This window comes from Scatophagus argus, chromosome 16 (genome assembly GCF_020382885.2).
Source record: "Scatophagus argus isolate fScaArg1 chromosome 16, fScaArg1.pri, whole genome shotgun sequence".
Taxonomy (NCBI): domain Eukaryota; kingdom Metazoa; phylum Chordata; class Actinopteri; family Scatophagidae; genus Scatophagus; species Scatophagus argus.
The window spans coordinates 7,396,049-7,413,572 of record NC_058508.1 but is presented as its reverse complement, the minus strand read 5'-3'; the positions used below and the strand labels follow the sequence as shown (position 1 = coordinate 7,413,572).

The 17,524-nt window shown below is 41.1% G+C and overlaps 1 protein-coding gene across 6 annotated transcripts; it reads right to left on the bottom strand.

The window, feature by feature from the left end:
* Positions 1-1,374: 1,374 nt before the first annotated feature.
* Positions 1,375-16,375, bottom strand: slc29a4a (solute carrier family 29 member 4a). 6 transcript variants are annotated; one of them, XM_046416439.1, is made up of 12 exons: positions 16,109-16,375; positions 15,070-15,099; positions 13,799-14,165; positions 11,364-11,495; positions 11,149-11,262; positions 10,115-10,243; positions 9,158-9,232; positions 8,770-9,038; positions 6,397-6,517; positions 6,024-6,211; positions 3,833-4,073; positions 1,375-3,229 (listed from the first exon to the last, which is right to left on the bottom strand). In XM_046416439.1, the coding sequence occupies exons 3-12, from the start codon at positions 14,031-14,033 to the stop codon at positions 3,084-3,086; spliced, it is 1,650 nt and encodes a 549-aa protein (XP_046272395.1). In that variant the 5' UTR covers positions 14,034-14,165; positions 15,070-15,099; positions 16,109-16,375; the 3' UTR covers positions 1,375-3,083. The 6 variants fall into 6 exon arrangements, with proteins under 6 accessions (XP_046272395.1, XP_046272399.1, XP_046272397.1 ...); XM_046416443.1 differs by having other exon boundaries at positions 8,779-9,038; XM_046416441.1 differs by having other exon boundaries at positions 16,127-16,375.
* Positions 16,376-17,524: the final 1,149 nt, after the last annotated feature.

Sequence of the window (17,524 nt, the reverse complement as noted above, 5' to 3'; positions counted from 1 at the left end):
AGTGTCTAGTTCACTTTAATTGCTGTCCAAACATTCTTTCTGCTGTAGGTTAAATGTGTTTTCCTGACACTCCTTTATTGTCATAGTGATTTTGTCAAAGAACTGCTTTCCTTTTCGTACTACCTGTGGCTGGCTGCCTGTACTTTTTGGTGAAGCTTATTCTACCGCTAAACTCATCATGAGTTACGCCATCAGCTAATGGCAAAATTATGATCTGAAATGATGATTCAGATGATCGACAGTGGAAAACAATATCAGTTTCAAAGTGTCATTGTGGTCAAATTCTGCAGGACTGATTTTTCTCTGGTACAGCTTAAATCTTATTTATTAACTCTAACCCAAAAATTACACATTCTTCATGATAAAACAATCTGTTTAGAATATCTTACTAATTTGCTTCTTAGTGTATACAACAAACTACAACTTATTAAAAAAAAAAAAAGTAATAGTTCAACATTTAGGAAATATGTTTATTCACTCTCTTGGATTGAGTTAGACAAGAAGATGTCTGCATGATAAATAAAAAAGCTGGAGTCGGCAGCTGGTTAGCTTTGTTCAGCATAAAGAATGGAAATGGGACAAAGGTAACCTGGCTCTGTCATAATTGTCAGTTTACCAGTGAATTTAGAGGATTTTGTTACCATTGAATAGATTCAGGCTTTCACCCTTCTTCCAGTCTTTATGCTAAGCTAAGCTAACAAGCTTTAGATTCATATTTACCATCCATCTTTTTATCAAACTCTATTCTTTTAACTGATGAAGGATTGAATTCAACATAACATATTGGGTTTAAGATGCAATTCGGAAAGTGGGATGTCGCCTCTCTCAAATGGCACTGATCCTTTCTACCGGAGAGTGAGAGCGAGAGCGAGAAAGACGAAGGAAAGAGACTTTTCATGTCTTTTAATGCCAAGTCTGTCCAAAAATAACTAAAAACACCTTCAAACCCAGCAGCTCACTGAGAGGACTGAGGCCTCAGGCAATATGGCACTGTCAGCACAGTGGGACATACATATAGTAATGAGGTTAGCTCCCAAATGGCACCCTACCATTCTTCCATTCACGCTGTCACCTACATAATGTAGTGCACTTCGTGCCTTTCTGCACCGAGGCCTGCTTTCTTCATAATGTATAAATTCTGGCCTCTGCTCTATGAGGAGATCCTCTTTATCGCTGCAAATTTAATCAAATCCAACAGGAAACGCAGATGAAGTAAGGAGCCGGGGGAGGCTGTTCAGTGCTTTGTCGAAATAATAAAAGAAACAGTTGCTCTCTGAATTCTATGTTCTATAAAACAAAGCTACCAAAAATATAAATCTGATATTTTCTAGAGGCTTCCACATGAATAAAATAAGCGCTCTTCACGACCTTTAGTGCATTTCACTCTGTGTATTTACAACCTCCATCCTGTTACATTTTTAATTACATTCATTATTTTCTCAGCTACTAACACTGATCAGACTTTTTGGCACTAATTTGTTTCTCCATGATGTCCCACATCATTACATAGATGTTACAGACACTGTTCAGGGGGACACAGAGGGAATACAAACCATAAAAAAACAACTGCAAGACACAGACATTACCAGCTTACCTCATCTGGTGAATTCACACCAACATTCTCTTACCAGTGTGTGAGAAGTGATGTGAAAAAGAAACCTGCTTATTCTTGTCTTCTTTTTTGCGCTACAATATCTGAATACAACAGGGGGCAGCAGCTGCTAATGCAGAGAATCCATAACTTCATAAAGGTTTAACGTCTCTTTAGTTCAATATAAGGGTTACCTAACTGGTAAGAGTACAACTGAAATTTTCCAATTCAGATTAGACAAGCAAGATGGAGATGGAAAAGTGTGGTTAATGTGTCTGCTGTCTCTAAAAAGGATGGATTTCTGAAATTGCAATAACAATTATATAATTTTTGATTTTCTCTTGCATGATGTGTGTTATGTCATTAATGGAAGAATGTAATTCCTTTTAAGGCACAGTAAAATAAAATAAATAAATAAATAAATTTTTGAACTACTAATTTTGTGTTGTCGTGTTGACCCTTGACTTCTTTTCATTTTCAGCTTTTGTAAATCAGGTTTCCTCTTTTCAATTACACCTGTTTATCCAATCAAATGTGATTTGGTCATCGTGTTAAACCACACTTAACTGTCTGTAGCAGCTTGCAGAACAATATTTGTAGTCAGAGGTTGCAATTCTAATTCTTTAAATTCTTCTCATAATTATACCCAGGCTTCCATTATACTGGCAATCATATCACATTACAGGAGCTAAACAAGTTCTAGCTTCCATTTTACTGTGAATGGAATGGAGATCACGTTAGGTTACATTTGATGCAGGCTAAATGTTGCACATTTCAATAATTTTACCTGAATCAAACCATTGTGGTTGGACCTTACTGTCCAAAAATCTCCATCATCTTATTTTCATCACAGGAGACTACAACGAAGAAACAGCTGGTCCAGAAAAATCCACACTGACGTCATCTCTCTATTCTGAATATCACAGTTCTGATAAATCATGAATTGGGACATATGTGACCCATGACACCAGGGCTCCTTCGTCTCCTGCAGCGAAGTATCACTTGACATTACACTGTACAAATGCCAGCCCATCTGTTCGCACACACATGCTGACGATAATTTCACTGTGAGACACTCAAAGGGCTTGTGTTTGCCCGCTGAGCTGCCGTTCTTCACCTCCAGGGAAAAGGTCATCACAGCAGAGCCGAGATATCTGAAGGTCACTGGACAGCCAGGTCGGAGATTGAGACAGTGGAGAAATCTGCTACGTATTTGCTGTTTAACATCATTTCCTCCACTACTAAATCCTTTTTTCCCCCTTATTCCACTGCCTTTATCCACTGAACCAAACTGAAGCGTGAATCAGTCTCTCATAGTAAAACTTGAAGCTTTAAAGCGTTCTTTCCAGATGTCTTCCCGTCCTCTGCAGCTGGACTTGTGTCCATCAGTCTGTGCAGGTTCTCCTGGCCAGGATCTCATGTGTGTGAATGGCTGTAAGTGTGTGTGTGCATGTATGTGTGTTTATATCTGTGTTTGCTTGTGTGTGGACATTCAATACCCAGTGCCGTTGGCTGGTGTGTGCATGTTGACTGTGGAAAACTGTGTTCCTGATCCCGGTGCAGTGAAGCTGTAAGCTGCGTACGCCACAGTCGAGCCCACCATCAAACCCGTCATGTAGGAGACGGTCATGGTGTTCCCTAGACAAAAACATGTAGAGCAGAGATTCACTGTGGAGCTGTTACAGAGAGAATAAAGAAGTATCTTATCCAGAGTGAATGATTTTAAATACAATGTACATGTGGGACAGTTAAATAGCATGTAAGCATGTTTGTTTTTTAAAAAACAAATTAATGTACCAAGATTAGCGGTGTTTGTAAGGTTTTCTCTTGTACTATTTTCTCTCCATTCCAACACACAGGGTCTTTTAGCATATAACTTGCTGTTGAGATGAGTCTGTATAGCCAAAGCAGGGATGGGGATTATGTAATTTTATAAAAATGAAGAGGACTGCAACTAACATATGTTTTCATTATTGATTTAATGTCTTCATCATTTTTTAGATTAATTAATTTAATCAAAATTGCTTTATTTGTTCAACCAGCAGTCGAAAACCCAACAGAGGGAAGCAGACAGAGGCAGAAAATCCTCACATTTGAGTAGTTGGAACTGGTGACAGCTTGCTGGTTTTTGCTTGACAAATGGCTCGAATGATCACTTAATTAATTTTCAACAACATAAATTCAATGTTTCCTTAAGCTGCAACGACATTCTTTACATTCTTTGAAGCGTATAACTCTCACCTGCCAGCTCCCTCTGTTCGGGAGGCACTTTGCCAGCTGCCTGGATCATCGGCACAGACCCAAAGTACCCGTTGGTGACTCCCATGAGGAGGGAGAAGAGACAAGGCCAGGCGGGGTGGGACAGGGTGGGGTTGCTGGCTGGATACACGCACATGACGAACAGAGGGATGAAGATCACCCTCAGGCAGGAGAAGAAGAGTAGTCGGCCTCCAGACCAGTCGTACGGCAGCGCAGCCAAGATCTGAGGAAAGAACAGGAGGCTAAATCCTTTTCTGCTTTGCCGTCAAGTTGCAAAACTAACATTATGTTAAACGTGATCTTGCATTTTTCTGAACATCACAACAGTCACTGTCTAAGCCACATGTTTACCAGCTGCTTATGGAAGTTTCTAGAAAGCACAACAATAAGTCAAAATGCCACAGAGACCATTTCAGTGTTTTGCTCTTTCTTATCATGACGTTTTCCTCTAAGCTGACTTAGTTTTTCTTTCTCATTTTCTATTTAATTTCTCTTATTATCTTCTTTTCCCCCCATTTCAACCAAATGCTAAATTTGCCGTTAGGACAAAGTCAAAGTGTAAAATAAAATCAGAGCAACTTTTACTCTGACAACTTTTTTTCAGTTCAAAGTCAGAATTATGACTCCAGGATGCCAGATAAAGTTTCGCTTCTCAATATTCAGATAAAGCCTTTGAGCTAAGTCCAATTACCCAAAATAAACCAGGATTTTTTTCCCCATTCTTACTCGCAGGTTTAATAAATGGAGCAACTTCTTTCACAATTTCACAAGGTCAGCTCCAGTGTTAAAGTGTGACTTTGTCTCTTTCCTCCTTCTGTAGTGCAACACTGATCAAGTGTGTTTCAGATTTGAACACAAAGGCATAATTTCCACTGGATATAGGCCAGGGAGAATGTCCCCAACAACTATACAGTTTCAGTTTCAGTGATGTCAAACTAATAAAATGTCATCTGGGTCATCTTCAGTAATTAAAGCGTCCTCACAGTATTTGAGCTGTGCAAACAGTAGTGTGATTGAGTAGTGATTCACAGATGTCTCACAGGCACCGTACAAGCTTCCTCTACCTCCCTGATAAAGGCTGTTTGGGCTCCATGCAGATTGCGAGGAAGACTGCACTATACTATTCAGGGTTGAAAAAAGTTCCCAAACTCCTCTGCATTTTCAGATAAAAAATGATTTAGCTTTATTTACAGTTAAAGAGAAGAAGAAGATTAAGACAGTGTTTGTTGTTCTAAATATAGATATAAAATATCATTTAGTGAGCTTAAAGGTTCATTATTGATATTGTAAATGGTGCGTAACAATAATTAGGAAAAAGGAACAGCTTTCTATCATGTTAATCACAGGTGACTGTGCTAGTGCATCATAAGGCAGACATTCATACTGTATAAGGCTATTTTTGGTATACTAAGGCATGATAACATATTTAATAATTATCTATTATCTGGTAGATCATATAAATTTAAAATAAATGAAGAAAATGACATACTTGTATAAAAAGCTTTAGTTGTTGTTATTATTCATTCTTTTGCCACTTGGGGGCAGCAGAAACAGGTTTTTTTTTCACACAACACTGAAATTTCATCAACAATTTGGTGAACATATTGTACAATGAGTTGCCTTACTACATGTCCACTAGTCCTGTGTCCACTCATCTGATGAATTTAACGTTCACGCTCTTTTAGAGCTTCTTCACAAACAACTGCCTGCTTCAGCCAAAGATAGTAGAGCAGTGAGAAGGACCAAATCCAGGAAAGTTGTGGGTCAAGGCCAAAACAAGGAGATGCAAGTCATTATAAAGCCAACAGGAGCTCACACATTCCACTAACAAGTGCTGCTGTGATACTCAATGTGCGATAGCATAAACAAAACACACAAAGGTCAAAAGTGTTTCTTAGTGTGTCATTTTGTACTTGTAACTAAAGAAGAAACCTTCATCTCAACATGATCTTCAGATTGGTTGTTTTCTTTGGTTTATTAAAGCTCAGTCAGGTTGAATTTGGGTGGAGTGGAGCTGGATATTACATTAAGTCACTGAGCTCCATGAGAATGACAAAGGTGTTCACTTGTCCTGCCCAGGTGCATAAAGACCATTGAGGACACGTCAAAGACCATGTCTCAGATCTTCACATCTTTTAACTCTTCTTTACAACTTAAAAACCATGGACCTCACCTTGCCAACAAAGTCTGACATGTTGAATGTGGCCATGATGAGGATAGGGAGCCATTCCCCTAAGGTGGAGTTTCGTATCTCTGACTCCAGGCCGGGGAACAGACACAGAGTGATGCTGTAGGTCACTGCTATAGACAGCATGTAGGCCCAGATGACACGGGACACCACGTAACGATGCAAGATCATGTCTGGTTAGAGAAGACACACACAGAGTGATGTTGGAACATCCCAAACATCAGTCATGCAGGTTAATTCACTAAGAACACTCTCCTCCTCCCAATAATAACCAGGGGATGCATTTAAATTTTAAATCTATCCATTAGAGTCAGAGGGTAATTGAGCAGCGAGTACACGGGATTAAAATGGAAAGTACCGCGGACACCGGGCCAGCTCTTCCTTATCTTGGCTTTTGGGGCATCAAATCGTACATACATCCCGCTCGCCATTTCCTCAGGGCCTTCATCTGTAGAGGACGGCCCGGTCCCACCATTTCCCTGAAGAGACACACACACACACACACACACACACACACAGAGAGAGACTTCAATTTTCATATATCCTTATTTTTGGATCCAAGATTAAATTGAAAACATCACATGAACTATAAAATCACAAGTCACAATTTAATTTTGTTCCTCGTTTCCTGCAAACAATTTCAAGGCTTTTTGAAGGACATTAACAGTTCATTAAGAAAACACTAGAGGCAGCCATCACACAGCAAATAACCACATTTTCTTGCACTTGTTTTCAACTTTTCAGTCTTTCCTTTTTTTTTTGTTTTATTAATAATGGCTTCCTAGCTGCATGACATCATTTTTAGGGCAGCGGCTATTAAAGAGGCTGGCTCTGAGTTGCTGCGGGTTGATGTAATGATGTTGGAGAGACTGCAAATAAGCTCAGGAGCCACACACACACACACACACACACACACAGAAGACAACATATAAATATTTCCTTCTTATCCAAACATATAGGTGCCTCTTTCTACTCTGCTTCTTTCCAAACACACATATGTACATCACAGAGGTGATGTGCACCATCACTTATGCACATGTGCACACACACACACACACAGAGAGAGAGAGCAATCCATTAGTTGATTAGAGAGACCTGCGGGCACTACTCTTCTTGATTATCTCATAATATAGAGTGCTGCCTTGGTTTCCCCCGGCAACCAGAACAAAGAGCCGCCTGAATCAGCCCCCAGACTCAGAAAATGGCACACAAACACCAACACAACACAAACACAGACTGTGTAAAACACAAGGGGACGTCCCTCATACACTTTTCTTTTGCACATTAGTGTACAAACACAAACGTTCACATGAAAAGATGGCAGCCTGAGGTGTTGTGTCGTCCTTTCAAGGCTCTGAACAAACACACACGATGTGATGAGAAATTTTAGCTCCATGTCTTCATGCTACAAGTACAAAGTGCATTCACCTCCTCTTCTCTCATTCCTTTCTCTCAATGCCGTGACGGGTTCCTGCTTTCTGCCTTCTCTCCTCTCACTTTTTGCTCCCTTCCTGTTGTGTTTTTTTCGCTAATTTTGGTGATGATCCCTCGCTCTTCCTCCCCTTGGCTGGCTGTCTCTCTGCACCGTCTCCCCCTGTCTGTCTCATCTCTTTGCCGCATCAGTTTTCTCCAAACAATTTTTTTTTCCACTCAATGTCGTGACTCTCAATTTGTCTCTCTTCACAGCAGGCCTCAACCTCTTCCTTTCCCTCTAAAACTCCATCTGTCTTTGTCTTTATTTCCACAAGCATCATGTTCTATCCCTACATACTTGAACCATAATAACCCCTCTCAGAATCTTTCTCTAACTCCCTCTCAATATTTCTCTTTCTGAGTGGTATTCAAAAAGCAGCCCGCAGCTTAAATGATTGATTCTGCATTTTTAAAAAGCATACCGCCCTCAATCCCTTTGTGCACAGCAGACGAGAGGCACACACAGAAATCAACAAGGAAACAGAGTTGCACGACACCACAGTTTAGAGACCTGACAATTCTTTCCTGTCTTGGTTCAGCAACAGTTTGCTGGTGCAACATTAATGAAGGGTTTAATAAATGAAATATGTACAAGAAACTTTAATGAGGGAATTTGCTACTTCGTGTGAAGTAGAAGAGAGAAATTCTCAACAGAACTTAAAAAACCCCAACTTGAGAACAAACTGAATTTACTATATGACAACTGCAAAACATATAAGACAGAACACAAACATCTAAAGGAAAGGCATGTAAAGCTAATAGGCGGATAGATGGACTGCTCTTAGTGCAGCAGACACAAAATCTCGAAACATGACATTTGCTTATTCCATACACCCAATGTAACTTTTACATTCTGCGGTTTAACACTAAATGAACAGTAAATTGACAGTATTGGGACATGTGACCATCAGATGAACAGGGATTTAATGACACTGAAAATAAAGTGCAGAGATTAAATAGAATACATTATGACGTAAAAAGAGATTTTGGTCAGACAATAAGTGTACAATCATGATAGCAACTCTGAGAGGCTGTGCACAGCAGTGCTTAATATTCAGAATCAACATTAACAATGGAAATGTCAGTAATTTTTCAGGTATATGAAAAACTAAAGGTGTGGAATCTATCTGCCACAGTTAAAGCTGGCAGAAAGAAAGAGCCATCGAGCCAGACTACTGGCAGGACTAAAAATAAATGTTCATTATATTCACTATGTGCATTCATAGCTGTGCAGTCAAGAAACTCTACACAAACTTACAAATCTTACTTCCTCTGCGGTGACATCATGGTGAACTCGGTATCCAGTCCCGTTGTCACGCGGGTCTTGGCATTTACCCGGACCTTTTCCCTGGGTGTGGCTGGTGTAGTAACGCACGAATCTGGAGCGGCGGACGACCAGGTGAAGCAGGAAACACAGCATCTCCATGCTGATGGAGATGAGGAAGAAGATGAGAGTGTTCCTCCTCTCGTCTTCGATCAGCAGCTTGGTGAAGATGCGCGACAGGGAGATGATCACCCCTGCTGTACCTGGGTGAGAGGAGAGGAGAGGAAGAGAAGAGAGAATGTAAAAGTGAGAAAGGGAACGAGACGAGGACGACAGCAGGAATGTGTGAGTGCAATTCTTCCGTCTGTGTGAGTGTTCTTACTCTCTCCAGTCATCACCCCTTGTGTGTACCTCTTCGGCAGCATCCCCATGTAACCATAGAAACTGGACTGCTGCACTGGGGAGAGATGAGGAAGTGGTTGTCAGTACCTAACAGTCTACATTGTAAGAACACTATTTATTTAGAGGCATAGCTTCCTGAGCGTAAACACGCCACTCGAGAGAAGCCACTCTGACCTCTGGACCCCCACTGATTAAACTGTTACTAGTGCTGGCTGACGGGCTCTGTGTTCACACCCTCAGTAACAACAAGGAAACTGGCTCAGTGCAAGTCATTAGCAGCAGATGATAACTGAAGCCTCCACTCTGTCCTAACAGTCTGTTACTTGGTGATTTCACAACTCAGAGTGATATTTAGCTAGAGCATCAAGAGCACCAAAAGTTGAGGCTGTATTATACATGATAATACATGTGTCTCCATCTTATTCATCTATACCTACCTCATCTATACCTACCTCTTTTATCCTGGATATATGACGGTGCTATGAAATCAGACACCACTAGTATATACTGTGTATTTCACCATCAGCTTACTCTGTTATATGCAATTACTTGGAAGGGAAATAAAGTTTTAACGGTAGAGCTTAATGAAGCAGCACCATTTTTAACCACAGAGTGATGAGTGTAAACACTGACATACCTTATTGATTTGTGTTAGCAAACATGTCAGTCAACTGTTGCAGACACATTTGCATTTATTTGAACTCACATGGCAAATGTAAGGGAAATATTTGAGGCTTTCAGCTGTGAAGAACTCCACTGTGTTCACCACTGATAACTTTGTCTGTTAGCTGTTCGGTGTTTCAGAAATTTTTCAGATTTTTCAACCCATAACAAGAGCTGGAAGTCGCTAAAATCAATAGATAGGTAGATAAATAGATGGATAGATAGATACAGACAGACAGGCAGACAGATAAATAAGCATTACTGTTAGTGGTACCTGTACATCCGAAGGCCACCACTGCCACTGACACAAGGTTGACGATGTAAGCCTGCTTGGTGGTGAAACTTGCCAGCAACACATCAAACACACTGACAAAGACCAGCGGTCCGAGTGCTAAGACGTAACCTGCCGGGAAATGACACACGGACAGACAGTGAAGAGACACCGCTGAACCAGGACTCTGTTTGGATGCATGACACACATTTGACAAGCCAGATGTGCAAATAGTATGGTTTTCATCCAAAGTCCGGTCCTGAGTTTATTCACTCCAGAGACCAGCTCTCATGCAGACAGCACACTTCAAAAGATATTTCCTCAGGGATGTGAGCAGAGCTATTTTAAGCAGCAGAGGGTAAGATGGTGAAACCTTGCTCTTGTATGCAGTATATGTGTAGATATATCAAACCTCGCCTCCGGGGACATACATTTTTAAAAAGCATTTTTTAAAGTTTTGCTCAAAGATATTTTTTTTTATACCGAGGAGGCTGAACAACTTGCATGTTTTTTATGTTTTTAAGGCATGGACGTATCACAGTGTCTCACTGAGAATTCTATACCCTGCAAAGATGTGCAGGCACTTTGAAAATCAGCTTTTTAATGAACATTTTTGGGCCATAATTAAATTTCTCTCATATAAGGCTTTGTCTGAGTGTGCACCCTTGTATCTCAAATAATATAGCGGATTGAATGTTTTGAAGGTTGAAAACATAACTGATGATGATGCAAGATTTGAAAAAAGAAAAAGAAAAGAGAAACAGAAAAATACCCGCCCTCTGGAAAGACAGTCGCTTGTGAATTCAGTCTTTGGCAAAGTTTGTTTGAAACATTTTATGAATAAAAGCCACGGGAGAGTTATGACAGAGTGTATTTTTCTCTTTCTCTTTATACTGCCTTTCCATTTTCATTCTACATATTCTGCCCTGATAGGCCTTGAGGCTCCCAGAGGATCCTTAATAAATGAGTAACAGCAGAAGTTCCATAACGGGAAATTTTTCACAATTAGAGCTGCGTCTGTGAACCAGTTGACTTACCCACAGTGATTCTGGTGTGCATGCTGAGTCTCTCCACCAGAACGTTGTTGAGGATGACGGCCAACAGAGCCACCAGGATATACGTCAGACTCATGTCAAACACGATGGACGTCCCTGAAACACACACACACACACACACAGGAGCCATGACTCCTGGGGACTGAATATGGACATCCTCTATAGGTGCAGTTCTGTACGCATATGCATATTTGTACCTTTAAACTTGTGGTGCAGGTAGTCCACATCAGTAATGAAACTGTTGTAGGGAAGCAGGAAGCCCACTCCAGCCAACAACATTGCAAAGTAGATGCCATGGTAACGGTCGTCAGGGATCGGCTCCTCAAAGTCTGAGCAGGAAGGAAGGAGAGAAGGGTTAGAGAATTTTATAAAACAGTAAGGATGGAAAAAATGACTTCAAAACATCTAAATTAGGTCTGAAACCAACACACTCAATCCTCATTAAAGCTAATCAGGATGAATGAAGCAGCAGCAGCAGCAGTGACGCCTCTAATGCAGCAGAGGACCTTGTTGCTGTGTTGAAGGTAAATTGATCAGAGGAAGTGCTGATCGTGGACTAACTGGCCGAATGACTTCAGCTAAAAACTGGGCTTTGTGTTCTGATTCAGCTTCATAGTTAAAGTGTGATGTGCAGCTTCCTGATAGAACTGTTCATAATCCTTCCCTAATCCTGTGAGCCTACCATTAATGGCTGCTAAGAATTTCTGACCAATTTTACAGCTGAATATTGGAGGGGGGATGGGGGGGGTGTATTTGTTATGTTTGTTTGTTTGTTATGTAATTTGTTATTATGGTAACTAGGACTGATAAATTATTGCCCTGTACATCTGCTGATGATAACCTGCATTCAGCTCTTCAATGTTTTGTTTCTGGGATAAGCAAAGAAAGTGAAGCAGCAGATCCAGTCACAATAAAGCAAAGTGTGCAGCTAGCATGAGCACTGAACATCTCCATGGCTGCACAGACTGAAGGAAAGATTACCGCCTGCAGAAAATCAAACTTCATTAACTGAAAATCCAATGAAGACAACACCGCAGCACTGCCCACACTGGGTCACTGACATTTCGGTGTAGAAATTCAACTGACAATATGGAGATGTTTCACAGTGGATTTTTTTTCCTTTCTGACATTCACGTGGCTAAAACTGACACACCCTCCACACAACATGTCAGAATTATTTAAGAGTATTTAACTGGGAAGACTTCTTTAATAGTGTACCCAATTTAATCCAATTTTAAGAAATATCTCGGAGTAATGGAAACTCCATACACAGAATGTTGCATGTTGTCCTCTGCATATGCCAATGTGCATCTTTATGAAAGATGAAAAGTTGTCTTTATAATATATGTGTAACTACTAACCGTATGCATGTATTAATTAAAAGAAAACCCTCCTCCTTTTAGACCGCGTCTCCCCCTGTAATTAAAAAAAGTCCCTCAGAACCTCCTCTTTAAGGAAGGAGGAGATTGCATACCCCTTCTGTTCTGCTGGCTGTGCACTGAGACATGGAGACTGACAGCTACAGGAGGAGGACAGACACAACAAAGGACGAAGAAACCGAGAGAAGAGGGAGAGTTCTCACAATCTAGGATCTTCGCTGCGCATCCTTGGTCACTTGTTATCTGATTAGTGTGCTCTTTGTGCAACCTGAGTAACCAGGCAACACAACAATTTTCTCTTAACAAGCTTGCCTCCTGGTTTTTCTTTTTCTTTTTTTTTTTGCATACGCTTCCTTTGTTCTCTCTGTGTCACGGTTTTTAATCTCTCAGCCTGAACCACCGTCTGAAAACACAGGCACACTCGGATTCAGCCTCACTTATTTTTCTTACAAAACCTAAAAATTGTAAAAAATTAAATCTGACTAACATGTTTTCATTTTGTTTATCTTTTTTCAATAAGCATACACAGCTTTGTTTATATATTACATTGTATGTTCTATAACTGTCTGTCCCTTTACCTGCATGGTGAGTGTTGCACCATGCACATCTACTCAGAAAGGTGAAGCTAGAAAGCTAGGCTATCTAGCTTCCACATAAAGAAACCATTTGGTTTAGCCTGCTAATGTAAATTAAGCGCTGATTCTGATGAGCTTATGTTACCGTTTGCTTATTTCAATACCTGCTGAGTCATCAGCGACTCCTGCACCGGAATATACAATAAAACAACATATAGTATAACAGTACAAAAGAAACAAGGCTGGCTGAGAACGCTAAATGAAACTGCTGAAGTAGTGTGAGTGTAAAGAATCTATGCACTGCTGCTAACAAATGGAAAAATGGCTGTGCACCATCATACACTACTGCACCTTTATTAACCTCCAGGAAGGGTGCATATAACAAGGCAAAGTATATTGAACATACAGCAAGGCATGTGTTAAATACACATTAAATAACCTTTTGGTAATGTTCAATTTTACACCAACATTTCACAATAATTCTTTGAAATTATTGGGGGACCCCTGCAGTCAGTATCAATCTAAACACATCTTCCTTTGCTTGGTGTTTTGGAGTAGCTATTCATATCTTCTGTTTTCACTTTGATGTATTGTCGATACCTCTACCGCATTCCTCGCTCACTGTCCATAAAACCAGCATAGAGAAAACCAGTGCAGTCAGAATAGAAACTCCCTCACCGGGCTCGGACAGAGCCAGCACTCCTCGCTCCGGGGCATCTTTACTGATCTCCTCCTCCTCCAGCTGGTACGAGTCGAAGCTGTAGCTCTGCACCACGCCACCCTCTCTTCCCTCTCTCCAGCCCTCCCTCCCCCCATCCCTCCATCCAGCTCTTCCTCCCTCCCTCCACACATCCCTCTCCTCGGGCGTCTGGACCGGCGTGGGCCTGCGGCGCTCCGCTCCCACTGAGCCCATCTCTGCAATTGAAGTATACACACACGCAAACACACACACACACACTAAAGACTCGTCTGGGCACAAGCTACACACTCACTCACTACGACACCCACTGGAAGAGAGGAAGGAGGCCTTCAGATGATGGAGGATCTGCAGGGGGGAAACAGAAGCAGAAACAGAATTAAAATGTGAAAGGCAGAGATAGAAAAAAAACCAAAAAACAATCTGTCAGTGTCTCAGTGAAAGTGACAAGAGTCAAGGGTAGACACCCCAAAGAACCGTAGTTTGCTGTGTGAGTGTTTGTGTGTGAGAGGCATATTAAATGTGAGAAACAGAGTGACAAAGGATGCATAACTGTGACAGACGAGGTGAGCGAAACTGCAGCTCTGCATTCAAAGAACAGGCACTCAAATACACACCACCGAACAGACGGAGAAGATGTGGAACAGAAGGGAAAATCGATTAATAAGCTGACAGAAAATTAATCAATGAAATACTGACACCTTTACTCATTCAGTCTTCTCAAATGTCAGGATTTTCTGTGTTTGACTTTAATATTGAATATTTTTTGGTTGCTGAGCTGTAATTTGACAAAACAAGCAGCCTGAGGACATCCTTTTGGGCTTGGGGAGACTGTGACAAGCCTTTTTCAAAATTTTCTGAAATGCTAAACAATGCACTGGTTACACAAATCACTTAAAAACAAATGGTCAAACCCACTGACAATAAACACAATCGTTAGCTGCAGCCATACATTACATGAAAGCCTTGCAGTTTAACGGGATAAAGAGCCAGAACGGTGAGCATTAAAATCGTTTTAAATAAATCAGCTGACAGAAAGCTTATTACATCACAAGTCATCAGAAGATACACACTGCAAGTTTCCTCAAGCCCAGGTTGCTTATTTCTCTACTGCTGTTTTATCGGTTCAACAGAGCTAAACCCAAACACATTCTATTCACAGTGATATGAATGAAAAATACCCTGTGTTAAAGACTGAAAGTGTATTTAAACACTTTCTTTCATTGCAGCATCTGAAACACGGCTCACTAACCTGCTTTCATTAACTCCAGCCAACAGGGAACTGTTGAGGAAAATGTTATTGTTACAAGCGAGATCAACATCGATGGGTATTGACACTGTTCCATATGCAAACACACGCACACAAAGCTCATATATTGTGTAGACCCGTGTGGTTACACAGACTGCTGCCATACAATGCAGCTCTGTCACCACACACACACACACACACACACATCCAGTCTGTGGCCTGCGATGAACTGCGAGATGCCTTTCAGCTCTGATACAACACGAATCAAACTCAGTGAGGAACACGGCTGCTTTGTTAGTGGGCTCAGATTCTATTTTAAACTGCGCTCTGGAAAGTGGCAGGATGAGATGATGTAAGAAGGTTACAATCATCTCTGTAATTAAGGATCATCCTGATGCAGATGCAGGGAAACAGGTGATCAAACAGAGGCTCCCGCTCTCTGGCTGAACACACCGACACAGCTTACTGAGTAAAGGTTGCGTGGTCGTTTTAAATCTAATGACGACGGAGAATTTACTGGCGCTTCGCGCACGGAGCCGCCTGGAGAGGTTCCGTCTCCAGACTGATGGCGGCGCTCTCAGCCCTCCTTGCACAAATTAAAAGGCTCAAACAAGCGAACCATAATTGAATTGCAATCAAATGTCACGCTGCAGTTTCTCTTCTACTTATAAAATAAAGAAACTGAACATCGGAATAAAAGAAAAAAAAACACCTCTAACAGACAAGACAAGCAACCCCTTGGAAATAATTATATTCCAAATCAATTAAGCTCACGTTTTACCACACAGGCGCGTGTGAGAATAAGAAATTGTGATCAATTAAAGGTAAAAACACGACGGCTGAGCAGTGTAGGATGCACAGAGACGCTCTCTCAGTTATTCTTCTTTTCCAAAAGCATTATTAAAACGATTCTTATCAAGTACAACAAGGTTTAGATGTCGCTTTTACATCTATCCTTGTGTTGTTCTGTCTAAGACGCGAGCGACCATCGCGTTTTCTCCCTCAAATGAAAAACAGAAACACAAAAACAACAGGTTATTACCGCTAATGGCCCCTTTACCTCCCGCGTCTCCCCTCTCGCTCCCCCCCAGTCTCGCGTCCGTTTCTCCGGACTGGAGTCCGTCCTGCACGGTCCTCGGAGTGGTTTCTGGTCTCTCCTCCTCAGCCCGTCTCCACCAGACAGAAGGGAAGCCCCCGGTACAATCCTGTGTGCGCTCCTAACGCACCATCCATCCAGTCAGCAGCGTAGGAGAGCGAGCGTGGATGGATGGATGAGGAGAGCGAGAACGGGGCGGCGGGGAGGGAGGGGGGCGGGGGTGTAGCCTCTGGGTGTTCATCTTTTGCAAAAGCACCATTAGAGCGGAGGATGAAACCATCCAAATGAGATACAACTTAAAAAAAATAAAAGAAAACAACAACAACAAAACTGGGATTAAAATTGATTTTGGGGGGGGGGCGTTGCATTTTTAAAAATAATGTATTACAGGGTAACATTCATCCTATACCACAGACAGAAATCTTCTTTTCATAGTTTAAAATAGTTAGTTTATATGCCACAGCAATAAGTCATGTCACAGATTGTTATTGTTTTCATAATAATTTTTCTGAATTGTTATTCTTAGTTTTCTGTTTTCCATTGATGCTTCTTGGGTTGCAGTACTTGCTCGTATCGTCATTTTATATTTTCTCATGCTATGGTTATTGTTATGACCCAATATACCAAAGAACCTTCCTCATATGTGAAAACCTACTTGGCAATAAACCTGATTCAGATAAAACCCAGAAGGTGCTGCAGGAACATTATAAATCCGAGATTTTTCTTTTGATATTCTCTATTTATGTCTGTTCAACTTTCATTGTTATTTTCAATTCTATTTCTTGGCAAGATATGAAGATATGAAGTATGTGAGCTGCCAAAGCATTTAGATAAGGAAAGCAGAGGAAAGGAAAGGGACAAAAGGACAATAGAGAGGAGAAAAAAATCTGTGATTGACAGTTTTATCAGTTCAGTTCGATATGTTAATATTTCATTATTGACTCTGTCATATCACACCCCCTCAGTGTTCTCACAGAGGAGCAGAGCCAGACAGGAATTAGTTGCTGTCTTTTTAGGCGTGCTGTGAGTGCAGCAAACTGACCCAGGATCTGCTGCTGCCGCTGCACTACAGGGTAGGAGGTTGTGAATTTGAATCGTGGGCTTGGCGTTTCTGTCTTTGCATGCTGTCTCATTCATCTAACTGTTGGCTCGATATCACTGATTGCAACAAATATCAACTGTGTCGAATGATGCAGTGCAACATGCAAAGGGTTTGTCCCATCAGGATACTGAGGCTGTTCTGAAAGCTGAATTTAGGAATAATGTCATGCTGATCTTTTAGAGATTATGTGCAGAGAGCATTCCCTTTGATATTTGCGATTTCTATTTCTAATATCCTGCACACTGGCACATACTGCACAA